Source organism: Neopelma chrysocephalum, unplaced genomic scaffold (assembly GCF_003984885.1).
Source record: "Neopelma chrysocephalum unplaced genomic scaffold, ASM398488v2 Primary Assembly neopelma1_97390, whole genome shotgun sequence".
NCBI lineage: Eukaryota > Metazoa > Chordata > Aves > Passeriformes > Pipridae > Neopelma > Neopelma chrysocephalum.
Window position 1 is genome coordinate 1,435,889 of NW_020926031.1, and position 26,272 is coordinate 1,462,160.

The window sequence follows — 26,272 nt, forward strand, 5'->3', positions numbered from 1 at the left end:
CCCACCTGAAAGCTCAGAAATGTGGGCTGCCAGCAGTGCCCAGTCCCCTTCTGCCACATTCTGGGGACAGATCTGCGGTTTAGGTCCCTCGTTCTTCTTTACAGTATCCAGGAGCCCTGTTCCTGGCTTAACCCCACAACACAAATACACTGGGACAGTTTCTTGCAACAATCAGATCCCATGAGCTGCCTGATACAAGGCCAGATCCTGACAATGCACAGCTCCCTCCCACTCTGAGGGAGAGGGGCAGCTCCCAGGACCACCGTGGGGACCAGCCAGCACAACTCAGACCAAGGCAGCTGCAGCATCCCAAAAGCCCACGGGATACAGGAGAGGTGGCAGAACAGCCACAGGAGGGTGCCAGAGCCCACAGGACGTAACAGCAAACAAAGTTTGCAGATCGATCCCAAAAACTACCATCTGGGTCCTTGGAAGCCAGTTTCCATTTGACAGAGAAAGTTGCTCCATCTTAGCATGTCCTGGGCAAGTGAGAGATGCAAGTGCCATCCTGCACACCCCGGTCGTGATGACCATGTGGAACAGGGGACCTCTTGTCCCCCCCCCAGGGCAGCAGATGTAGACCACCCCACACCAGCCTGCAGGGACATGGCAGCAGAGAAGAGCCCAGCACCAGTGTCACCCATCCCACCTCGAGGCTTGGCTGCCCACCAGCATCTCCGGGTGCTACAACCAGTCCAGAAGTGTAAAGTGATTTCCAAAGGAGCATCACCCCTCTGGGCTGGCCCCTGGCTCTCCAGAAAGGCCCTTATGCACTGACACTGAGACGGCAGTTCATGGGAACCACATGAGCTGAGCCAGGGGACTGTCCTCTCCCTCTGCACCCAGCAACCCACAGCAGGTAGTTTGCAAGGAGGGTGCATTGCAGACATGAGCCAGCTTGCTCCCATCCCAGGGCTCCCTTTGAGCACACACTCTCCATGCTGGCACCAGGGACTGTGTGTCTTGCCCTTGCAGAAAGGCAGCAAAGCCGCTTGGTCACTGACCCTGCTCCTCCCTGAAAAGATGAGCAGGCACTTAGCACAAATCAAAAGCAAGACACAAGGCAGGGCAGGCAGACCACCTTTACAGACTCTTTCTTGCTGAAGACATCACCTGGGACACAGCAACCAGGGGTGCCACTGCAGCATCCATCCTGCCTGCTCCTGCCTCGCAACCCAGCCTGTGGTTCTCCCAAACCTGCTCCCCCCATCAGGAGGTCAGTTGCTCCCCAGCCCCTGCCCCAGCCCCAGGGGAACTCCATTCCTCAGAGTGCCTCACAGGGCAAAGGACATCATTCCCAAAAAGACATTTAGAGCATCTGCTGGGCTCCCAGAGAGCTGCAGCAATAGGAAGGAGGAAGACTATGGCTCCAGGCTTTGTGTACACCTCTGCTCCCCCACGTGCTTTGGCTCTGACAAGGGGAGACACTGCCCTGAATCTTCCAGTGCCGAGCCTGCATTGGGGACCAGCCCAGCTCCCCGCTATAGGGGATAAAGGGTAAATTCAGGGAGACTGGAGACCAACATTGCCTCCCGCTTCCCTGCCCCAGTCCCCGTGCCTGCCTGAGGACTGTACTGGGACACCTCCAGCTTGGAAGCACAGAAGCCCGGGGCAGGACGTACAGGCCGCGAGGCGCACCTGCGGTGTCACGGGTGCCTGCCCACGCTCCACGCCCCCGCTTCGTGCCCCCCGCTCTGTGCCCCCGCCCCGCGCCCCATTCTCGGTGCCGCCGCGGTGTCGGTGCCGCCGCGGTGTCACTGCCGCCGCCTGACGCTGAGAGGAGCCCCGGTACAGCGCAGCAGAGCGGCAGGGCGGCAGGAGGTGAGCCGGGGACACGGCTCGTTCAGACGGCTGTGGCGGCTGATGGCACACGGGGGACAGGAGGGGACACGTGCTGTTGTGTCGGAGCGTGGCCCTGCACGCGTGTGAGAGGGGGCAAGGGAGCCGCGAAGGCCATCCCTGCACGGACACGTGGCCACCACGGTCCGCTGACAGTTCCTTGCAGGCTGAAAGGGCAGTGACAGCACCGCCGGGGATGGGGACACCCAGAGCCGTTGCGTCCTTCCCTACCCAGGCCCCCCGCCTCCCGAGACGGCTTCTTAGCAGACCCACGCTTCCTAAGACACCGACATCTGGATTGGTACCTGTCGCAGGAGTGCAGGGAGCTGCCGGGGGAATTTGCTCTGGTTCCTGGCCATGAAATATTCATTAGCACAGCCGCCGAGAGAAGGGGGGAAATAAAAGACAAACAGAACAGGGGAAGCAGACAGAACGCTTGCAGGCAGCTCAGCATGGCACAGACAAGCCCATGGGGTGGCTAAATCAAGGTTTTCATACGAGTCATCGCACTAGTATGTGGGTCCCCTGGTGTCCGTGCAAAGGCTGTTTCACTGTCACGGGTGTCGAGGGCACATGAGCATCCCTAGAAAATGCAACCAGGAGATAGTGGTCCTTGCAGGACATACAGCATGGATAGGGATGCCCTGGGATGTGAACATCACCAAGGGGTGCCATGCTGAGCTGGTGGCCAGGGGCCATTCCTGCCAGCCTTGGATGGTGCCTGGGCTTCAAAGTGTTTCAGCTTGGGCTACACACCCCAGGGACAGTACCAGATCAGTGCTCCAGCCCAGGGCCACCTTGGCCAGGGCATCTACAGGCTCTCTGGAGTCATCCCATGGCTGGCAGATACCTGTGACATCATCTGCCAACCTTTCTCTGAAGGAGGAAGAGCAGTCAGGGTGGGAGGCACATTTCCAGTAATGACAAAGGGCAATCAGGATGAGAAGGAGGCAAATTTCCATTACCAAGGAAGGGCAGTCAGGGTGGAAGCTGTGCAGGACACTCTGCAGCCCTGTGCCAAGCCTTAAAACACCATTCAGGCCCACAGAGACTGGGCAAATGCTTTGTTCTCTCTATACCTAAATCCAGCACTCACCTTTTTTGGGGATGGAGGGCATATGCATCCCAGCAATGCCAGACCCACAGCTGCTTAGCGGAGACAGAGCAGTTCCTGGCCAGAGGGAGAACTCAACAAGACTCACTCCAGAGCCAGGATATGATGAGGGAGGAGAAGGAGGTGGACATCCCGGCAGCAGGGATGACTGCAGGAGACATGAGTTTCTGGTTCCAGACCCACAGCATCGGGGTGGGTGCCTCTGTGGGATCCCAACACCACTGCCACCAGCAGAAGAAAGCTCAGCCAAGCCAGCCCTGTGTGCTGCTGCTCTGCTCCTGCCTCCTCCTAGCCCGGGGAAACCACAGCCTCCGGGACTGGGGGAAGTGCTGAAAACATGATGCCAGAGAAAATAAATAAGGCAACTAATGAGGTAATTTGCATAGCTATTAGCAGGCAGGATTTGCAGCGGGTCTGACATGGGATGTGCTGTCACAGCGAAGCACAGCCCGGGGGCTTTGCTGGTGCTTGCAGAGGGAAACACACAGCACAGCCGTGCTGCATGGGCACACTGCAGACACCCACCGCCGGCACCCACCGCCGGCACCCGCCACCCCACGAATGAGGAGGCAAGAGGGGCAGAAGTAAGCCCAGGAAGGAGGTGGGAGGAAGGCTCAGAGAGGACAGACAGTCTGGGAGGGGCTGAGTGCTGTAAGGTGAGCTCATACTGCCCTTGGCCACACACCCCGAGGCTTGGCCCTGTGATGTACAGAGCATGGGGCAGCACACAGCTCATACCTTGCCAAGGCATAGAGAGCATCCTTGAAAGGACAAGACCAAGGGAAAGCTGCCAGCAGCCCAGCCTGCCTTGCGGGGCAGCCCTGCCATGTCAGAGCCAGCTGGCTCCACGTGCTTTCCCATCCGGAGCTGGCCGCAGCTCCCTGCATCCCTTACCTCTGCTTGCTCCCTTTTGAACCTAGCCTAAAACACATCCAGGACAAGCACAAACCCTTTCCTACTCCAATCTTTGCTGCCAGCAAACCCAGCTCCCCCTGACTCCCAGAAGAAGGTGCAATTTTGGGATGTAGGACGGTGTATGAAGTCTGACGGCAGCACCAGCTTTGCATCATGGCTGCCCCCACCCTTAGATGTTTGGGTCAGGAATCATTGCTCCACAGTAGGAAGGAGTGTACTGGCCATCCTGGTGCCCTCAGGGATGCAGGGCAACACACCTGCAACCTGTGACACGGCTGGATCCCCAACCTGCTCTGCCCTGTAAATCAGCCTGTGATGGAGAGGAGTGGCACACAAGGCCACCCTTCCCCAGGCTGCCAGGGCATGTCTGGCTTTGATCACAAACGTGCGACGACAGCTCAGCTCGTTCTCAGCTGGTGGATCCTGTTAAAAAATGCATGTGACGTGATCTGTCTGCTCAGGAAGGCACTGCCAGGGAAAGAGCCCAGCCCAACACCATGCACCAGTCCTGCAGCACCAACCTGCCAGCAGCTGGCACACAGCGGGTGGTGGGGCAGGAGCCTGGCTCTCTGGCACCAGGGACCAAGACATGCCAAAGCACCCCCACAATGCAGGGAAAGGATGGGGGCACCCCCACCATCTGGTGACAGAGACAAGCAGAAAGACCTAATGGATGCATGGTTGGACAGACAAAGAGACACAAACTCCATGAGCAAGTTGGGTGGTGGGTGACAGGCCAAGATCAGGGTCAGAGCTCCACAGGGACCACCCTGGTGTGTCCATCCCCCCCAGCGCCTCCATGACAGCCCATCACCATCCAGGTTACACTGAGGCACTGACTGCTCCCAAGCTGAATTTTTTTTTGTCAGTTCTGCTAAATATTTTAGGGATTTACACAGAAAAGCTTTCTGTGCTCGGTGGCATGTAGGCTCCACTGGCATCATGCAGGCAGTCACAGACACACCCCTGCCTGCCAGGCCATGAATAATTCATTGCCCCCATGAACAGGGTACAAGCAGCGGGAAGAAGGTGACAAAACTGGGGGAACAGGTTTCATCACCCCTTGCCCAGGCTCCTGGGGTGCACCCCAAGACTCTCCATATCCTGCAATGGGAGGGCAAAGAACTGCACCAACAGCTGCAGGGAAACAGAGGCACAGGGAAGGGAAAAGAGCCAGAACCTGAACCCAGCCCTGGTTATAGGGCTGACACATCAAGGCTGCAGCAGTAAGCAAGGACACCACAGCCTGCCTGGACCATCTGGGGCCATTTCAGAGCTTGCTGGGCTTGCAAAGCACAGCAATGTTGGGGATACCCAGGTTATATCAGGCAATGAGGCAGCACAGCCCCCAGGACCTCCAAAAAGCATGGCCTTCACAAGTAGGCACATCACTGGATGGGGGTGCATGGCTCACACTGGGGCACAACACAGCCACAGAATCTCCTTATCCTGAACTGGCATCACTTTGCCCCTCAGATGCCCACCTTGCTCCATGCACATGGTATTTGACAAGGACCAGCAGGGGTTTCCATCCCCAGCCCTGTCCCTACTCCCATTCTAAGCCTCACCAGGGTCTCCTGAACTGCGAGGCTGGGAAAAATCTCAGCCTGGCCACAAGCGATGCCAGCCCTGCTCCCAAATCTGCTCCAGGGGAGGACATGGCCCTCAGCATCCCTCCAGACTCTCCACCCTGACCACCACACAACAAGCCATGGTGATGGTGACAAATTAACAAGTTCCATGCAGTCACACACAGGTTGGGCTCCAATAAATGGGAGATGGCACCAGGCTCATTTCCTTGCAATCAGCGCTTGCTTGGCCACCGACAGATCCAGCTCGGTGGGGTGATGGTGACAGTCAGGAGGCAGTGCAGTGGGGACACGACCTCAGTTTCCATGTGTGCAGGCAGCCTGGGGCTGCCTGTGGGCCAGGCAGCGGGACACCCTCCATCACCCAGGCAGATGCTGCTGGGCTGAGTGACACGGGCTATTAGCACCACTGCTTATCCAGGGCCTCTGGCACACGCTGGCTGCACAGCTGGGAGAGGGAGATAAGACGCCAGAGGGATCCCAGGGAGGGGAAGCATATTTCAAATGGCAGGAATCTCCCCCAAAACGGACTTGTCTTGAAGGCACTGAGAGTGTTTGCTGCTATTAATAACTCCAGCACTGCAACAAGGCACGTGCCCTCTGCTCAGAGAGACAGCAACAAGGCAGGTAGAGAGAGCAAAGCAGTGCTGGAGACGGGGCTGAGGTCCTGACCCATGGCTTCTCACCTGTCCCCATGCCAACAGCACCCCGGCACTGGTCTGAAACCCCTGGATACGTGGCTGAGGAGATCTGGGTGTCTATGGGCAGGGGAGACACACAAGTACTATCCTTCTGACAGCCCACAGCTCACCTGCACTTTTCTCCAGCCTCAAGCCAAGACACTGCACAGCCCTATGGCTGGGCTGATGGCCCCCGACACCAGCACTCTCCCTCTCCCCATCTGTACACTGAGAGATGGTTCAGCCCTCCAGCCTCTTGCACTCTCTGCCCCACGGGACAGCAGGGCCACCCACTTGGCATCTCCAGGGCACCTGCTCAGCCCACTGCCAGCCCAGGGGGGCCCCCAGAGACTGCCTTTTAAAAACTGACATTTTGGGGACAGGAAAGCTATTTTCAGTTGTTTCAGAGGCAGTGTTTCCGTCGCAGTTTTCCTGCCTCTACTGGAGGGAGGGATGCTCCCCCTGGGGGTGCCATGGCAGGCAGCTTTGTGATGGGCTGCTCAGCACCAGCTCCATGCCACCCCCTCATCTGCCTATTCAGTTCCTGGAGCCACTGTGCCCAGGAGCAGGTGGGAAAAGACATCCCTGGTTTCCCACCTGCTCATGAGGGTCAGGAGCACCCCATCTGGGAGAGAAGCTAGTGGGAAGCACAGAGCCTGGGAGCTTTGCTCCTGCCCAAGACCTTGCCAGCGTCAGCAAGTTATCTTCCATACACCTTGATGAGACAACCCCAAAAATGAGCACACAGAGCAGAAGAGGCCCCCCTCCCTCTGGAGCCCCCAAGCACTCTTGATATGAATAAATGTGCATAGAAGTTATGGCATGGGGGGGATACAGTCTCCCAGTGCAAGACCTGCTGAGAGGCTCAGAAATAAATATGTTAATAATCAAATATCCATCCTGTGCCTGAGCTCACGGGAGGACTTTCAAGTCTAATTAGCAGAAGATTTGTACCATTGCTGCCAGGGCTCGAGGGACAATTCGCCGTGGTTCCCATGAAGCGAGAGGTTCTGCTATAATTAGTCAGCAGCATCCCATCTGCAAGGATTACCTCCAAACCTCCCCTGCTTTCGGGGCTTGGGGCAGGCAGGACCCAGGTAAGCCAAGATGAGAGATGGCCCCAGGCTTTGATCTGTGCAAATTGACTCTGGAACTGCAAATCCAGGGCAAGCAGGAGGACAGGCAGCAAGGAAGGCAACAGAGTAGGAGGAGAGGTACCCTGAGCCTGCAGGTAACTCCCCTGCCTGTACACAACCCCTACACAGCTCCTCTTCCCACAACATCTTGCCACAAAGACCCAGAATGCTCCCAAAACCTCTCCATACCCCAACTGATCATTTTCAAGCCAGGCCTCTGACACCAAGGACTGTCCACACTTAGCGGGGGCTATTTCCCAGACTACCCCCATCACACATGTTGTACATCTCATCACCAACGCAAAGACCTTTCCCCAGTCCATCACACTGGGACAGGCAGTGCCCCGGGGAGCACTCCTACCACCCCTGCCCATGTGTTTTTAAAGAGGGCCACATTCTGTTCCTGAGGATGCCATAACAGACACTGTTCCCACTGCTACAGCACCTTGTGGGGTGGCTGCGACGGGGAGAACTGGGCACCCAGAGGAGCAAGACACGGGGGCAGCTCCTGGAGCTGCACTACTGGCAGTGCCCAAACTGGGACCAGCTTCCTGGCAAAGGTACAAAGGCAGACAGAGTAGAGGGAGCCATGTACACATTGATGACCAACTGCACAAGTGAGGATGCTCTGCTGAGCAAGAAGTGGGACCCATGCATCTGGTCCCACAGGGAGAGAGCCTGGCAGATACTCAACTGGAGCTCACTGACCCAGCAGCAGCTGCCAGAGATACTCATTAGCACCAATTAATTGCGGGCAGAGGTGGCTGGCCTGGCAGCAGACACCCTGCCCACACACTGTCCCCAGCCTGGCAGCAGGCAAGGCTCCAAGCCAAGGGGAGAATTACAGATAGGGTGACAGCGGTCACATTCAGGGCACTTTCTGAGGATTGGCCTGGAAACACCTGTGCCAGACACGTTGAACACATGAACAAAAAAGTCACCACCTCATCTCTCTGAAGGGCATGGAGGTACCTCATGTTCAGCTATGTTTCCCAGGCCAGGGCACAGCCATCCCCATCCAAATCCTGTGCCATTCCCAAGAGACCTCCCCAGCACCACTGGGTTGTTCATGCTGGCAAACAAGGGGTTACTAGCCCCTCACTTCCCCACAGTTATTTAATTAAGCAGTGATAAAAGGAAAGACCTATTATCTGGAGAGTGGCAGCAGGTTGTAATTACAGCAGGGTAGGCTGAGAAAACAAACAGTGCTGAGGGAGGCACAGGGTGGTGCACCACACAGGGGAGACACCGCATCCCCTGGGGACTCATGCTCCTGTCCTGGAAATGTAGTCCAGGGCAGAGGTGGGACCCTTGAGTCTGCGAGCAACAGAGGAGGGAAAAGGCTCCTTTGCTCTGACGGATGTGGTCCCAAAAGAACCTCCCTCTGCAGTTCACGCTGGGCTGGGGTGTGATCCTGGCCTCTTTCCGGGGATGCTGGGTCTGGACCAGCCCCAGGGAACAGCAGGTTTTCAGTGAGTCACTTTGAAATATTAAACACCATCTCCTTTCTCCCATTACTGCCTCAGGGCAGCCCTCTGCACACGCTGCCCAGCTGAGAAGAAGGGACAAAGTTGCTGCTGGGACGTGGCACCCCAGAGGGGTAGAGCTGGGCATGATGCCCTTCTGCTTGGTTACCCCAGGCTTGGGTTTGAAATTTCTGCCTCATGTCCCATGCACAGCAAGGGGCAGGGGTGGAACATGGGGCATGGCCATGCTGCAGGCAAGCAGTTTAAAGCCCCCTCCTTGCCCAGCCACCCAGCAGCAGTGCTCTCCCTGAGGAGGGGGAAAGCTTCACCCCCATGTTCCCTTCCAGGGGTTGGAGGGTACCACTGGGTAACATCACAGTTGCAGTTGGGGCACATTGGTGTGGCTTGGGCTTGAGGAGTGCACAGCCACTTCCTGCCCATCCTGCACCATCAGATGCCATTGTCCCCTGTGCAGCTCCCAGCCACTTCCCTTCCCTTCCTTAAATCCTCCTGCCCTCAGCCCAATCCTCTTATGCTCTCCCTCTCCCATTACAGCATCTTTAAATTAATGCCTGGCCAAGCTTGGGATAGAAGGAAATTAACCCTGGGCAGTGGGGCAGCCTCCACAATGACTCTTATCTCCTCAAGCACTATTCCCTGCCCTTCTCCCCCTCGACACACAGGGGAGAGACCAGATCTGCCATAACCACAGCAAGTATCACTCAAGCATGGGATCTCAGCACCCACAGTCCTTAGCTGAGGTGACAAGTGCCCCCTCCAGCCAGCCCCCTGCTTGGGAGGCTGCAAGGTACCTGGGAGAGACCCCCAGCTGTGTTTGGGTTTTCACCAGCAACAGCTGGCTGGGAACTCACTGGGAACAGTTCCAGAGCTGCCTGCAGCCCTGCCGGGGCATGTCTGGGTCGCCAGTTCTGAAGCAAGAAGCTGGGAGGTATTTGGCTGCTGGTGGGAAGCATTTGTGACCCCATGGCTTGGGGAGCTCATAGGAGCTGGAATGGGTGGGAGGCAGGGATATGGCCAGGACAAAGGGTGCCTCAACACACACACCCTGATCAATGCAGGGGACACTTCTCGCCCATGTCACAGTGGGGCAGTAGGAACATGCCCCTTTCAGAGGATCTCTGCGAGGGTGAGCAGACACTAAGGCCACAACAAACAGGTCCATCCTACTCAGCTGGGGTCCAGGCAGGACTTGATGGTTTTTGGAAAAATGCCTCAGGCAGCCGACACCATTGCTGGGAGCATGATGCAGCTGTGGGACCAGCAAGATCTGGAATGCTCCCATCAAGCTGCCCTCTCCCAGGGTGGTGGTGGCCAGGGCCAGGAATCACTTGCCGGAGCAGCGCTCCCACTGATCCTCTCCATTATGCAACAAATTATTCCACTCGCATTAATGACTTTGCGGCAAAGGGGGAAATGACATGAATGATTCCCGGTGCCTGGGAGTGACTCACTTCGTACGATGGAGGGGAGGCGAGAAGGGAGGGCGGGCTCCAGGGGAAATTTGTTTGGGTCAGCATGGGCAGCACAGGACTGGGGCTGGGCTCGGAAGATGTGACTTCTAGAAGCAGAATAAGGGGGAAAGAAAGAGGTACTTAAGGGCAGATTCTGCCACCAGGGAGAGGGCTGAAATGTCTCCAAGGGATGCTGGCATCAGTCATAACCACAGCATATTATAGCAACCCTCACTGTGCTGCCCAAGCCCCACACCCATTTGCCAACCTGTTCTGCAACTCCAAAACCTTCCACCAGCTGCTGTCCCTCCCTGCTCTGGGGTCACACAAGACCCCATGCAGGTACAATCAGAGCTGGGGCTGCTGTGCCCCACCACTCAACCCCCCAACTCCAACATGCCCCTAGGAGTGCAGCAGGATGGGCTGGTGGGCAGCTGCCCACCATGGCCCTCAGGGCAGCAGTGGGGGACGAAGCGAATCTGCCACATGTACTGCAGCACAGAGCCTGGCATCTGACCTGCTCTCTTCTCCGTCACCTCTAGAGGCTTTGCTAAATCACACCATTAAAAATTAATGCGTATTCCCTCTTGGAATAAATCAAGAACTGTCAAGGGCCAGCCCTGTCAGCCACCTCCTGGGGACACCAGAGACACGTGGAGACACAGTGGGGACTTCAGCAACCCACTGCCAAGTAGCCCCAGGGGGACCCTTGCAGTGATGGAGGGCTGGGTAGATTATTGCCTTTAAACCCATTCAGGGGCTTTCTGTAAGCAATGCAATTTAAAAAAATTCAATCTAGGAAGAAGCGATTAACCAAAGGGGCCAGGAGCAATGGCTTGCCTATCTAATCTCGTTAGTGAGCAGGCCAGCTCTCATTTCACCCCACCACAGCTGGATGGGCTGCAGAAACCGATGAAAGCAGCTGGATGGCTCTTCCCTGGCTCCTGACCCATGGGTGTGCAAGTTTTCCAGTGCCTCCCTGCATCCCACAGCTTCCCCAGCTGGGCCAAGGGAAAAAAAAACAGAACCCCCTCTTCCCTGTGACTCAAATCCGGGCCAGACCATCACCAAGGCTCCATCCCTAAAAAGCACTTTTTTTGGTGTCCAAATGCGTGGTTGGTGATGGGAAGAGGGCAGGTAAGGGAGTTGGAGCATCCCAGCTCTGCTGCTTAGGTCAGTGCCTGAAGCCAGGAGTAAGGTCCCACTTTCTGCCCCACAGAGGCTCAGTGACAGGGTCCTGCCAGTCTCTCACAGTAGCATCTTGCCAAGAGAACTTCCTCTGCTTCAGATGGTCTAGTCCCTTCCCTGCAGGAATGTCACTGCCATGGGACAGGACATGTCTCACAGGCACAGCATGACAGCCCAGGGATGGTCCTATCCTACCCAGTCAGTCCCTAAGCCTTTGCATCAGAGCTGTGGTGGTAGATTTGTGCCACCACCCCACCTGCTGAGTTAGTCTCTCCATCATTGTCCCCGATCTGCTCTGTGGAGAGGGGCCAGAGGTGAAGTCATCTCCACTGCCAGCCTGGCACCATCCCTCGGGGCTCTGAGTATCCCCTGTCTACCTTCAGGCACTGCTGCTACTGGAGTGTGGTCCTTGACAGACCTCTCCACAGATGTCGCAAGACAAAGCCACCTGCTTGTCCCAGGTACAGCCCAGCGCTCTCTAAGAGGAGCATGGATCAGGTTTGTCTAGATGCAGGGGTATGCAGTACCCTCGCCTTGCACAGGGCACAGCCTCCAAAACACTCACTGCAGATGGAGCTGGTGCAGGAATCGGATGAGCACCAGTGCTTGGAACTGGGGCACCTGCTTGTATGTCCTGCAGACCTCAGCATCCCCAGGTGCAGTAAGCAGGAGCAGCATGGATGGGACACTGACCCTCTTGCCGCACCCAGAGTCCCAAGCAGCAGTGCCAACACTGGCCCAGCTGCCTGAACAGGAGGGGACCCCAACCCAGTAGGTTCAAAAGCAGAGTGCCTCCTGCCAAAATGGGGCTGGAGTCACCTAGAACCAGAAGGAGCTGAGCCTTAGGGGCAGGAGAGGCATGTGAGGCGTGGACACATATGTGCAAGCCAACAGCACCCCTGTCCACAAGTTTCTGTAGGTGACTTGCCCTGTCTGGACCAGAGGGGAAACGTTCAAGAAAGCCCAGATTCAGAAGCACTGAAGGTGACACCCTCCTGCATCCCCCATTCCCGTCAGCTCCTGTTGAAGGCGGCAGCATCCTGCCCCCAGCTCCCCTCCCGCAGGGCTCCCTCTCCAAACAAGCTAATTACTCTCACTGCTCCCCGGGGACCGCACCACCCGTTTTCATTTGAAGCGGAAGACAAATTTACTTAAAAGCCAGAAGCAGCCAGAGCCATAGCAGCTTGGGGACCCCAATAAGAGCCTCCTACCCAGCACAGCCCAACTGCCACATACCATTTGCAAAGCACTCAGTGGGGTATCGCTGGGAGCGGGGACATTCATCCTCTGTATCCTGCCACTCACCACCATGGCGTGGTACCCACCCAGCCCTGGCACTCTGGCATGGATGGTGGGTTGAACAGGACCCCTGCACCCACCCACAGCCCCTGTCCCATGGAAAGGGGCTCCTCTCCCCCTTTGCTCCCAGGGAAGCCACTTGCAACAGCCCCAGCATTTCACTTGCTCAGCAATAACCACCCTCAGGGCTCTGCAACCTTAGTGAAGGGTTTTGATTCTCTACCCCAAGCCAGAGCTCCTCACCATGACATCAGCCCACCCACTTCAGCCCCCCTGGCAAGGGACAGCAGGGAGATTTGTTTCACTAGAGGCTCATTCATCTGCGGCATGATTAAAGCCCAGGGCTGGGATCCATTCCGGGCAGGAGAGTGATTTGCCAGCAGATGGATTTATCATCTCCCAAGCACAGCAATTTGGCTTAAACAAAACCAAACCACTTCTCCTAATGAAAACATCACTAATGAGTAGAGCCAGCAAGCGAGGTGGGGGCAGCTCCACTAATGGGGTCTCTCCTGTCCTTCAGGACTGGTGTGACCCACTGATGCTCTGGCGGTGAGGAGTGCAGCTCAGCTCCACCTGGGACATATAGACCCAATACGGTCCAGAGGGAAACAGAGTTTGCTCCAGAGACCAAACCTCCTCCTATCTGGGCTCCCAAAGCTCTAGGGGCAACTGGTTCCAGCACAACACACAGTACAAGAGCAGCACCACCGAGTCCGGGCACCTCCAGCTGCGACACGGCCAACGGTGGGGAAAAACTCTGCCCGTGGTGAAAGAGCCCATGCACGGCCAGCCCTGTGCAGCAGGAGCTATACCCCTTGGACAAAATTGCAACAGCCCATAAATTATGCTTCAGCATCTGCAGAAATCAGTTGTATAACTGCCCCACTCAAATCCACAAACTTCTTGTCAATTAATCCTGTGCCACCAATTCCCTGTGGACTCCGACCTGCCTTTGTTTGCAGGGATGTAACAGCGGCTGCCAAAATCTCAGCTCCAGCCTTTCCAACTGCAAAATCCAACCCGTCCATGGGCAGTGGTACCCAGCAGTATGACCCACATGCTCCTTGCCCCATGTGAGGCTTTTCCTTGGCACAGGTTTGGAGCAGCATCCCCTCCATCAGGGACCCCCAGGATCTCAGCCTCTGGTCAGGGAGGGCCACAACACCCTGTCAGAGGGGATTCATCAGCATCAAAGAGCTGCAGACAAGCCAGGACAGCAAAGAGGGAAGAGAAAGAGGGTACAGATGCCAGAAGGAGGAAGACAGCAGACAGAGATGAGGAAGAGTTAGGCAACAGTCCCATCACCCCAGGAAGGTGCAGCAGTCAATGAGGGCAAGGCGCTTTGGCATGAAGAGGACCCATGGGAGCCCTCTGTCCTGGCACACGAGTGGAAGACCCTAACCCCACAGTACCCCACTCTGACAGAGGACTTCCTGGGAGCTTGGGGACCTGGCTTGAGAGTCAGCCCAGCTTCCAGCCCAGCCTCACCACCACGCTGCAGGAGCAGAAGTGGCAAGTGGAAGGGGAGTCGTGTGGGGCAACAGCAGCAGTGCAGAGGAGGCAGATTAACAGGGGAGCAGGGGGATGGGCAACACTCTCGGTTCCCATGGGCTGGAACCCCAGGGGAAGGACACCAGTGTGTGCTACCCCTCCTGGGGACTGCTTCTAGGAGGAGGGGACAACCGATGCCTGACACTGAGCAGAGGGATGCAGGCAGCTGTCTCTGATAGACCCATGAGGGCAGGGCTGTGCAGCCAGCGGTGTTCCTGTGCTTCTCAAGGAAGCAACTGGGCAAGAGAAGGAGCTTTATTCTGGGCATGGGTGAAGTGGTCTTGGGCACAGTCCTCATTCCAGTCCCTCTCCCTGGGATCCACCCCAGCACACAGGCACACCACACAACGTGCCATGCACACTTGAAGATGGGCTCCTGGCTAGCCCCTGCCTGCCTTATGCCCTTGCTCCCACCCAATGGCCTTGTCACTCCATCCTCCAGTTGCAGATCCCAGTGCTTCCCCCTACACACACTATTATTTGGGACAGGCTAGCACTGACACCTCCTCCACACCCTGGGAAATAAATTATCCCCCTCACAGATGGAAGTCCTACGCTATGGCTGTGAGCAGCCACGATGGAGCTGTTGGGTTTGCCGGCAGCAGAACAAGTCCCTGGCGCAGCCCTAGATCTGCCCATCACCTGGGACCTGCCTGCGGCAGATGCGTTGCCAGGGCGCGGCTCCTCGGCTTTATCCCGTGGCAGGGACCAGAACCCTACTCCCACTGTGCTCCCAACAACCCGACTGGCCAGTCCTCCCTTTGGTGTGTCTATGGGAGACAGCTCAGCCCCATCTCTCCTTTCTTACTGCCATGGAGAGAAATGCCTCTGAAACACTCTCCCTCCAGGTAGGGAGGAGAGCTCAGTCAGATGCTGTGCTGCCACTACACTGGTACCTAGGCTTTCATCTCCCAGAGTGGGTTGCTAAAAGTGCTAAGAGGTGGGGAGTCCCCATCCATCAGCCATGCTTCCAGAAACAGGAGGATCCCAAAGCTCTGCGGATGATCACTATAGCAATTGCTCAACCCTGCAAATGCTGCGGCTGCCTTTGAGGTGGAGCAAAGTGGTTGTTCAAGTCCCCACATCATGACAACAGAAGGGAGAAAGCAGGGGTGAGAAAGCAGGGGTGAAAAGAGATCCTGCTAACCCTTTTCTGGGGACCCAACAGACCTGGAGGTGAATCCCTTATCTTTCTGAAAGGCAGTTAGGGGGTTTGCCCCAGCCCAAAGAGCCCAGGTATTGACCCTATGCTGGCATATGCCATCCCAGGGCAACCACCCCTGCTCCCCATCTGGAGCTGGGGCAGCCTTGCTGTTCACACATCCCTGCAGTATCAGGCAGAAGCAAAACCCTTCTCCAAGCCCACTCACCTCTCACACTGCCAGCATTTGGGGCCAGGGACGTGGTACCCATGCTTCTTGGGACAAAGCGGCACTGGACTCCCATTTCTTCTGCGTAGAGGGCCATGGCCAGAGCAGTCCTGAGACACTGGCTCTGGGCTCTGCTTGCACACTAATCACTCATGTCATTAGAGGCTGAAGGAATAATGTAATTTATGGAGGGCTTTTATTTCTCGCTAGCGTCATCTAAATATCCCAGAAATGGACCAGTTTAATTTCCTAGTGGCGTAACCTAAACATTTCTCTCCTTAATACCCAGGTGGGAGCCCAGCCACAGACTCATGGCCACTGCCTGCCTTTGCCCCACACCGCCACACCTGGGCCAGCACAGGCAAGGCCCTTTCCAGCTCACCCCAGCGCAGCCAGCCCGTGTTCCCCCGGCACAGGAAGCAGTGCTGCTCTCCCTGCTGCTCACACACAGGCAGTTCTCATTCACTCGGGCCTCTCACACACACATCCACGTGCCCGCACAGCTGGGGCAGCTGGGCACTGCTGGAGATGCTGCAGGGAGGGGGGGCTGTCACTGCACCCTCATTTTCAACAGTTTTTTAAATTTAAAAATGAGTGTGCTGTTGGGTACAGTATGGAGGGTTTCTCTCCTGAGCGTGGCTGGGGGTCCTGCCACTCTCCTTCTTTTGGAAGCAAGTGTTGCAAACCTTCTACACACTGGGCATGCACAGATGGTAATCACGTTGTCTTCACTCCTGTTCTTGGGCAGTGATGGGAGGGAGCAGGACTGACTGCTGTCCCTATGCACAGCTGCAATTGCTGGAGCTGCTGTGGGGCTGTCACATCACCTGACACCAAATCATCTCTCGGTTAACACCTCTTGCATGGAAGATATCCTCTAGATCCAGACACATCCTGATGGATGGGGGGTCTCCAAAGCTGCAGGAACACGCCAAACTGCTTATACTTGTCCCCAAGCACTGCTGTGCTACCGAACAGCAGGTGCCAGCAGGGACACTCCCATCTGCAGGGAGAGACTAAGCCCACACCGGCACTGCCAGTTTCAAGCCAGGGTTTCACTATGGCCCCATGGTGGTCCAGACTCCTCACTGCATCCGCAGGGTACCAGCAGAGCCTAGGCCAGTTAGAAGGCAGAGGCTCAAGCTAGTAAACCCTCCCTCTCCTGCCTGTATCACTTCCACACTTTCTGTGAGAAAGACAACTTTCTCTCCACCGGGAAGGATGGCTCCAGCGCATTCAGCCAATGCAGAGGAAATCAGTGCCACTGCGACCAGCTCCCTCTCCTCCCTGGTGTTACTGTAGGCTCTGCCCTGGCAGGTCATGACCTGACAGCAATGGCAAATGAGTGACATGCCCTACTGGGGCCTGTTTCCCTCTCTGGGAAATGGGGCAGATATTTCCAGCCTTGTTCCCCAGAGACTTCCCTGCAGCCCCATTCCTGTGGACAGGGGCTTGTGTGGTGGCACAGCTCCCCTCCACCCAGGCTCCTGCTGCACAGTTGGTTCAGAGGTAAGTCCAGGCATAAAAGGTCTCAGTCTCAGAGAGACTGGAATTTATTTTTAACTTTGATTTAATTTAAATCCATATGGACATTTAAAGTTACCGGAGAAACCAAAAGTTGTGTGTGGGTTCCAATTTCCTACACAGCTCAAAAATATCTTCTTTGAAGCACGTTTGGGCAGACAGTAAGCAACCCCCATGTGTAGGGTTGCTCAGGAAAGCAGAGCAGAGGTCCTGCCCTGCTACCACCACCTATTCGAAATTCCAGAGCAAAGCCTGAAATTCACTCCAGACTGTGGTAGGAAAAGCATCACCAGGAGTCAGAGGAGCTGCCTGTGCACACATCACAGTGCCTGCGGCATGAGGGCACCCAATCCCACTGGCTATGGACGGGTTCAGCTCCATGATGGGTCCTGGGAGGCAGGTGGAACTGCTGCCCCACTGCACAGCTGCTGCAACAGGGGCCCTGACAGGGGACAGGATTCGGCCTGATCTGTGGAGAGCACATGGGGAAGGAGGGATGTTGCCAGCTCCAGCCCAGCTGCTTCACTATCGGACAGTGGGGGATAAAGTGTGATGGGTGGACAGATGTGGTGGGATGTGGGATGCCCAGCAACTCCCTGGGACAGAAGATAGAGGGGAAAGGAATTGCATCACAGACAGGTCATCTTTGTCCTCCCCATCCTGCAGCCAACCCCATCCAGGGGTGGAATATCTCTGGAGATACTCTAGGGAACACCAGGTGATAGGTGAAGACACCAGGCTCTGTGGTGCTGCTGGGGTTTTCTGAGCAGAGTGAGTCTCTCCAGTCTTGGGGAACCTACTGCTGGGGTGCTGCTGTGCCACCTCAGGGAGGGTGGCCCAAGACATGGTGGAGAGAGCCAAACGCCAGACACTGGTGTCCCGAGGGGCTTGGGATAACAGTGATAGTGAGGGAGCGTGAGCTTGGGGGCGGCCAAAAGCGATCCAGGCATCCCTCCCCCCGGCCGGGGCCTTTTCCTTGCCTCGGGACAACCGCTGACCGGCTGGGACCAACCCTACCGCCCCCGGAGCATCCCCCTGCGAGGCCGGGACTGTCACCCTGCTCCAGCGCGGGGTCGCGGCCATTCCCCCTCTCCCCGAGCAAGGCGTGAGGCGAAGCGGAGCGGGCAGGGACCGGGGCTCAGCGGGGCTGGAAGCAGGTGCCCGGGGCCGCCCCGCGCCGTGGTCCCAGTGGCTGCTGCACCTTCCCCGGCGGCGGCACTCACCCGTCAGCTGGTCGTAGGAGCCGTCCAGGTCGCGAGAGTCGGACAGGCTCTCCTTCCTGCCCTTGTTCCGCATCTTCCCGCCCCGCCGAGCGGCGGGGGGAACGGCGACGGGGCGCACGGGCTGCGCCGGCGGGCAGGGACTGCCCGCGGCCGCCGCCTCCCCCCGCCCCGCCGCCCGCGCCGCTCAGCGCGGCCGCGGCAAGGGGCCGGCGGTGCCAGGGAGCTCGGCGCGGCTCGGCACGGCTCGGCACGGCAGCAGGAGCGCGCAGCCGCCCCGGTCCCCGCCGCCGCCGGGGCTGGGCACGGCCGCCCCCTCCCTCCCGTCCTTCCCCGCCTCCTCCCGGGAGCCGTCAACCCGGCACTGCCGCCTCGGGGAAACTGAGGCACGGACGGGGGGCGGAGAGCGGGAGCGCTCCCGTGAGGAGGCAGGGAGAGAGCTGCTCCGGGCTGCACCGAGGTGCGGGCTCCGGCGGTTCGGGAGAGCCCCGGGAATCAGGGACCGCGCAGGGACAGAAAAGGAGACAGAGATGAAGAAGGCGTGGGGCAGAAGGGGCGCAGACCCCCCACAGACCACTGTGGGGGATTTAGGGACCCCTGAGCCCTGCGCGTCGGTGTCCATGCACCACGGCTGCGCCCTGGGACCCACAGGAAGGGGAGACCCACCCAGTCCCACCCAGTCCCGCGCGGCTGTTGCATCCCCGCCTCGGAGGAGAAGATGAATGTAAAATCGGTCCGAGACGGAAGGAATGGGAAGGGGTCAAGAGATGCAGAAGAGGCTTGGCCAGGTCCCCCTCCCTGCAGCCAAGCGCAGGAGCAGGTCCCACTGCCGCCCCCACGCCGAGCATGGCTTTCCATGCGGGTTGGAGTCTTTCGCGGGATTTTACCCCCATCTCCTGCAGCCCCAGGGAAAGGGTGAAGCAGCAATACGCTTGAAGAGGTTTCCAGAGGCACGGTGCTGCCAAGAGAGGAGCTCACAGCCCACCGGTACATCTGGCACTGGGAACTTGATGTCCCGCTGCTGCCCCTGGTTATTTGTTGCCATCTGTGCAGGCTGCCATCCCGGGGGATGCAGACTGTGCTGGAGAGTCCCTGCCACGGACAAAGCCAGGGACTTTTGTTATGCCATTACCCGAGCACTGACTGCCCCATGACGTTGGTCCTGGGCACATTTCAGGGGCTGCCCAGCTCCCAGTGCTTCCCCGCACTTCCTCCCTTCATTCTTTGATCCATGCAGAGAGATGGGGGGAACAGGAGCTGCAGGAGGAGGCAAAGCATCCCATCCCAATCCCTGCACCCAGCCCAGCCCACAGGAGCTGCAGGGCAGAAGGGAATCCGGAGCAGCAAGGAGGGAGGGCCATGCTCACGAGGCAGCGTGTTGTCAGCGTGCTTTGGTGTCAAGCCATGAAAGAAGCCGCCTTAGCAAGGCAGCGATGCTTAGCAACTGCCTGGATCTAAAAATAAGAGCCATTTAGCGAGGAAAACGCAGTGGAGAAATGCTTGGAGAACTAAACACATTCCCCCAGCCCTCCCTGTGGCCCGGCCACTGCACAGAGCCTGCATGCACTGACTGGCTGAAGAAAACCTCCTGGGATAGCTCTAGTGGTGCCTGCTCTGCTTAGCCTGACAAGCAAAGCTGGAGCCTGGCCAGCCCCCGATTCACCTGTGCTTCTGGGCTTGTCCATCCTGCTGCTCCTTGGCCTCCTCAACCTCCTTCCTTCATCCTCTCCACCACATCCTCGGCCACGTCTTTGTGGTGGCTCTTGGGGACCAGAAGTGTCCCAGGGAAGTAGTGGGGGGGCAAAGGGGGGGTGAGCTATGTGATCCCTGCCCAAGCTCATCCACCCTGCCTTTCGCTTTCTGCAGGTCCATCCTGCTGTGGATGTGGCAAGCGCAGCAGAGCTGCACAGGGAAGTTTTCACCTTCTGCCATCCCTGGTCCATTGGGAGGCAAACATGGCTATTTTTATCCCAGCTAAGTGCTCCTGTTCCTGCAGGCAAGCAAAAGATGCTTTGCCAGGCTGGGGAGAGGGGGAAAGTTGGGCGGTTTGGTGGGTACCATAGGGTAGGATGGGGCAGCCCCAGGGCCAGGCTGACACAGACTTCCTCCTCACAGCGTAGAAAAAGGGGGACACAACTCGCTCACTGGTTACGGCTCCTTTCCTTAGCAAACACGAGAGCCGGGCATTCTGCCAGGATTCATAGCCTTTGAGCCTTTCTCTTGGGAAAAATACAACATCCTCCCCTAAATGTTCCTCTGGGCACTAGAAGCTGGGGGTCTGCAGGATGCCAGGGTAGGAGAAGCCCTTTCTGCTGCAGGAATGGGTCTGGTCTCTACCCTTCTGTCCAGACCCAGACAGGGGTCCTGCTGTGGGTACACTGGATGCAGAGACACCTTGGTAAACATGTCCGGCCAGGGATGAGCACGGCGACAAAGTCATCCCGGAGTGCTGAGCATCTTTTGCAGCACATCTCACTGTGACTGTGCCAGGCTGAGGAAAATCACCTAAGTAGCATCCAAGGCTTTAATCAAAGTGTGCCTTGTACAGTCCTGCTGCTTCTGGCCTCATCCACCACAAAAGCAATCAGCAGGTCCAGGGCGGGCAGGAGCCATCCAAAGGCAGGGCTGGTGGTCTGTGTTGCTGCAGATGACACTGGATTAACTGTTTACAGAGGATGAGAAGAGCTCTGCTGGCTCCCGAGAGCCCAGATCCCAGTTACAAGGGGTAACCAGGAGGGAGGGCCATGCCCTAGATGGCCAAGACACGGCACAGGCTCCACAGGCACAGTTAACCATGAAATCCACATTCTGACACCCAGGGCAGGGAAGTGTGGAGGGCTGGCAGGTGGATGGATCCAGCCTGCTGGGGCAGGCAGGGGTCCTGTAGAAACGCCCTGGCCTCAAACTCATCTCTGGGACAGCAGCAGAGAGACATGAGAGAAACAGGGCCATGTAAACCATCCCCAGAGCTTGGCACAGCCAGCAGTGGGGTGCAATGGGGATGGAGAACAGCAGGACAGGTGGGAAATGCAAGGAGGGAGGCAAAGTAGGAGCACAAATGGTGCTGCCCCCTGAGGTGCATCCCAGGCTGTGTGTCTCTCAGAGGCAGGGTGTCCCCAGGACTGCCCATGCACCCTCATCATGATGGAATTCACCCATTTGCATCAGCTGGGGCATCAGGCATGTTTCCTAAGTGGCCTATCTGTCACCCTGTTGGGCAGCAGTGCTTTGGTAAGGGACATCTGCACGGGATTAATGCTGCTCCCCAGGCAGCAGAGCTGCAGCCAGGAATGGCTCTGAGTCAGGGTGAGCAGGGCAGGGCAATTCTGTCCGGGGGCCTTGCTTGTCCTCAGCTGTGCAGCCTTGTCATGAGTAACTGGGGAAGGGGACAGGTTTGGGGATGCTTCAGTGTTGTTTGGGGCACTGGATGCAGAGCCTGGCTGCAGGCAGAGCAGTGCCAGCCTGCCACCAGCCTCATCCAGACCCAGGATGGACTGAGCTGAGCCCATCGACAACGACCCCTGCTCCTCTTGAGGACACTCACCTGCAATTACAGGGCTGATCCCTTCAGCTGGAGGCCCATGCCTCCAGCTCCCTCTTGGGATTCCCTGGCTTTGGGGACACATGCCCCCACACACCCCACAGAGCCCTGCTGAAAACTCCAGGCTCAACACAAAACCCAAGACAGTTCCAAACTACTCCCATCCACAGAAGCACGACCCTGAAGAGGAAGCAGGAGTGCTGGGGTCTGCACCCCACCGGGCTGGGGTACAGGAATGTAGGGACCTCTCCCCCAGGCCCTCTGCTCTTTGCAAATAGCCTGCTGTGGGTGTTACAGAGGGACAGGGAGAAGGAAAGACGTAATTTAACACTTCATTAGGTAACCACAAGGCATTGATCTGCCCTACCAGCCTGCACGTTCTCTAATTGCATATCTCCATTCTTATTAGTTCTATCGGAAAAGCAGAGAGCAGGGCTTGGGAGCCTGATCCTATCTTTAGGAAATTTCAAACAGAGATGTAATTGCCGAGTGCTTTAAATCATGGTGCTTTATCCACTGTTAACAGTATTTTAAAGCCACGGTCATCAATAGCAGTCCTCGGGATGTGCTCCCAGCAGATGCCATTAATCCTATTTTGGCTGTGGTCGCCTGGTGCCTCTGGGCTCAGATTTACACTCGGAGGTAAGGGACAGCTCTGCTTCCCCAGCAGAGAGGGCTCCCAGGCAGCTCCTGGGCTGGGACATGGGGCTCAGCACCCAGGCACTGGTTCTAGGGGCAGAGAGCAGAAATAGAAGCCCCTTAAACCAGCTCCACCCCTTGCAAACATGCTAGCAAACAGCCACCTTAGATGGAGATGAGTAACTTGACACCAGGGGCTACTCCCCTGCCAGGGCCCATGCAGCCCCCCCAGTCTGGAGCAGGGACGTTCATGGCCAGGCAAGTGTCTGGGGAGGGCTCCAGGCAGGGCAAATAGCCTCACTCAGGAATAAATCACAATATTTACTACATCTGCAAAGGAAATGGATCTGGGTGGCACGAGACCAAGACAAGCCCCTTGGCCTCTGCAGAGACAAGTCTGGGGTCTCTGGTGCCCTGGGGACTAGGGGAGCAGCTACGGCAGAGCAGCAGGTCCTGGGGAGGCGATGCCTGAGGGAGACATCACCCAGGACATACACAGGGCAAAGCTGCTCCCATCTCCATTAACCCACCCTGAAGAGATACCAGGGCAGATGGGACCCACTGTGAGACTCAAACCTGTGGGGAATTTCAGGTGCTGGAAATCTTGTGAGGCTGGAGGAGGAACAGATTATGCTGCAAGCTGCTGGGAGAGCCTTGCAAGCAGGAATACTGCAGGAGGAAGGGAACCTCCTCTGTCAAATGCAAACCAGCAGGTGCGAGAAATCTGGCTGTGCAGGAGGGAGAAAAAACTTTGCATCGCACTCTGTATCCTCGAAAGCCAGTCACCTGCCTCTGCCAATGCCTCCACCAAGGAGGGATTCCCCAGCATGGCCCCACTGCTGGGTGGGCGGTGTGGGGCTCTGTGCCCACCCAGAATGTTTCTTTGCCACTTCTGCATAACAGATGCAAAATCTGTGCGAAGAAAAAACTTGGTTTAGGGAGTTGAGACTGAATTAGAGCATTCCTCGGCTCAGGATGTACCTCTAGTCTCATGAGCCCTCTCAGCATTACAAAACATGTCATGTTTGTGTGCTCAGTGCCTGTGGGCTCAGCTTTAATTTAAAGAGGAACCAGATACTATTTCCAACCTTCACTTGTGCTGTGCTGGATGCCACACCAGGGGCTCTTTCAGCATCTCAGGTCTGCTATGAAAACAGGTGTGCCTCTCTGCTGTGAGTCCACGCTGCGGACACACGTCCTGCTCTGCCAGGGCCCTGTGCCCGAGCTCACCTCCATGTGAGGGGATGTCCCCGCTGTGACTGTGGTCTCAGCACTCTACTGCCCATCCCATTCCATTCCATCCTGTCCCATCCCACAAGCCTGGCAATGGTGGCAGCAGAGGGGTCAAAAGCGGGGCATGGGGCCAGGGTGCCCAGATGGATTCTGCTGGAGCATCACTTGCTGTAGGGCTGGGAGAACAACCAGATCGGAGCTGCTGAACAGCCACAGGTCATAAAAGCATCCTCGCCCCTGGACACTGCCAGGAGGGCCCAGGTTGAACTCCGGAGCAGAGGAGCTCCAGCTAATTAGTCATTAGTTGCTTCAGTGGGGAAACGAGCCAACCCAACCTCTGTATGCCTGTAGCAGAGTGACCTGTGGGCCTTGGGACACAGCCAAGCTGCACATCACTGAGAAATGACTGAGGGTTCATCTCCCACAGCAGAGCTGTAGAAGCAGCCCAGCACAGCGGGTGCCCACCTCCCCAGCCCCCTCCTGCCCCCACGGGACTCCTGGGAGCTCCCAGCCTCTGGCAGCAGCCTGGCAAGCCTCTGAGCTGCCCTGCAGTGAGCAGCAAGCCCGACTCGTTTAATCTATTCAATTGGATTCAATTTCCAGCCACATGATTCAATTAGCCCTGGAGGGACAGCACGGAGAGCAGAGGCTGCAGAGCATGGCCCGGCCTGTGCTCCAGCAGCTACCAAGCTGGGAAAGGGCGGCGCAGTGTGGAGCCACAGCAGCAGGACCTTGTACTTGTCCTGGCCCTCTGGGGCGTGCTGAGGTGATGGGGGCTGCAGGGGAACCCTCTTTTGTCCAGGAGAGGCAGGGGCTCATCTGGGCACAAGCTGCTGGTCCTGAGTGATGTGTGAACAGCTGTAGGACAGAGTCTGGTGGAGCCCTGTCCTGAGCATTTACCTTTGCAGTCAGTCAAAACCCAGAGAGGTGACAGCCACTCTGGATCAGATCTGAGGTCTGCATCCCTGAGCACCTGGCAGGGTGGCCTAAAGAAGCTTTAAAAAGACAACAGGAGCATTCAGAGATGCTCCCCCGAGGATGCTGCCTGTCAGATATATTTGGGATCACCCCTCTGCTTGATCAGTGTTGCACTGAGCTCAATCACACTGTACTCTGATGGGGAAGAACCAGGTCTCTGACCAGCAGAAGGACTCTCAGCAGCCCCAGGGCCCTCCAGGTCCCACAGACCTTGCAAAAGCCCTTCTCCAGACTCCTGGCCTAGACTTCCATTCACTTACTTCTCTGTCTGCCCTCCTCCTGAAAGCATCAGCAAAGGCATTAGTAAGTTCCCACTAGGGGAAAAACACATCTTATCCTGGTCCCTTCAGATTTCTACACCTCCCAAAGCTGGGCTTTACTTCTTTCCTTTCAGGTTACTGCAATAGCTCATCTGCCAAAAAAACCCATCACCTCCACGGGGACATAGTCTCATCCAGCACAACCCTGCTAATCCCAACAAGTAACAGAGACCAACAGGAGATGAGAACAGATATCCATAAGGCATTGGTGCTGACACCAAGATGGAGAGCTGCTTTCCAGTGCCAAGAGCCAGCTGTAAATCTTACCACAGACTGATGGCCACACACGAGTCCCAACACACATGATGGCACTTGTGACTTGGCAGGGGTAACAGCAACTCCCCCTGCCTGCCCTGTACCGAGCTGGGAAAGACAGCAGCTCCACTCTGGGAGGGAAGTGTGGGGAAGCAAGTGGAGCACACTGGGGCTGATCCCCTGTGCAAGTGCTGTCTAGGCAATAGTTCCTCTCCAAGAATTCTCCTCCTGATACCGACTATGCAACAGTCTGGCAGGACCCCAGAGCAGGGAGCGTCCAATTCTTCAAACAGGAAGAGAAAAGCACCCCAACAGGCACCAGGACTCACATGGAGGGCAGCTCAGTCCTGCAGAGGTATGGTCCCTGTGCCATGCAAAGGAAGACAAAGAGGTTTGCAAACCAAACAGAGCAGGTGGGTGAAGTTGCACCCTACCCTCTGGCTGCTGTACATGATCATGGGTTTGGTGCTACCTGCTCCTGGCACTCCCAAGGAGCAGACAAAACATCACATGAAGCAGACAGCCCATTCAGGGAAGACTCAGCTCCTGAGGAGCTGCCTCTCTCGAGTCTGCATGAAAAGTGGGACCTGTAAGAGCAAAGGAAGAAGAGACCAAAAATCACAGTGGCACTTACAAAACAATTTTTAGTAACTCCCTCCAAAATTTAGCTCAAATTCAATTCTTCTCTTCCAGAATTTGGTCATTATTTTGTAGAATATTTGTCTCCCTGCAGCAGCTGCCTAATTTAAAGGCTGCAATCTGATATCTCCCGACACTCCTCAAGCCTCAGACAGATCTTCCAATATAACTCCAAGACTGAGTTATAAATTAGATGTAACAAAATACACTCACCTGCTCAGATCAGATACAGGAAAGTTTGAGGCCATCAGCCACATCCTGATGCTGAATGTTAGAGTTAAATGACTCTCTGCTCAGCTCA

General features: G+C 56.8%; 1 protein-coding gene across 2 annotated transcripts in view; it reads right to left on the reverse strand.

Annotated features, from left to right (window-relative positions):
* The window catches only part of KCNIP2 (potassium voltage-gated channel interacting protein 2), a 45,464-nt gene extending 26,952 nt beyond the window's left edge, over positions 1 to 18,512 (reverse strand). Inside the window, exon 1 of one of the 2 annotated variants that reach the window (XM_027672201.1) lies at positions 18,370 to 18,512. In XM_027672201.1, the coding sequence (XP_027528002.1) occupies positions 18,370 to 18,442 (73 nt within the window). In that variant the 5' untranslated portion in view covers positions 18,443 to 18,512. The remainder of the gene's footprint in view (positions 1 to 18,369) is intronic. The other variant, XM_027672203.1, reaches the window with a different exon arrangement.
* Positions 18,513 to 26,272: the final 7,760 nt, after the last annotated feature.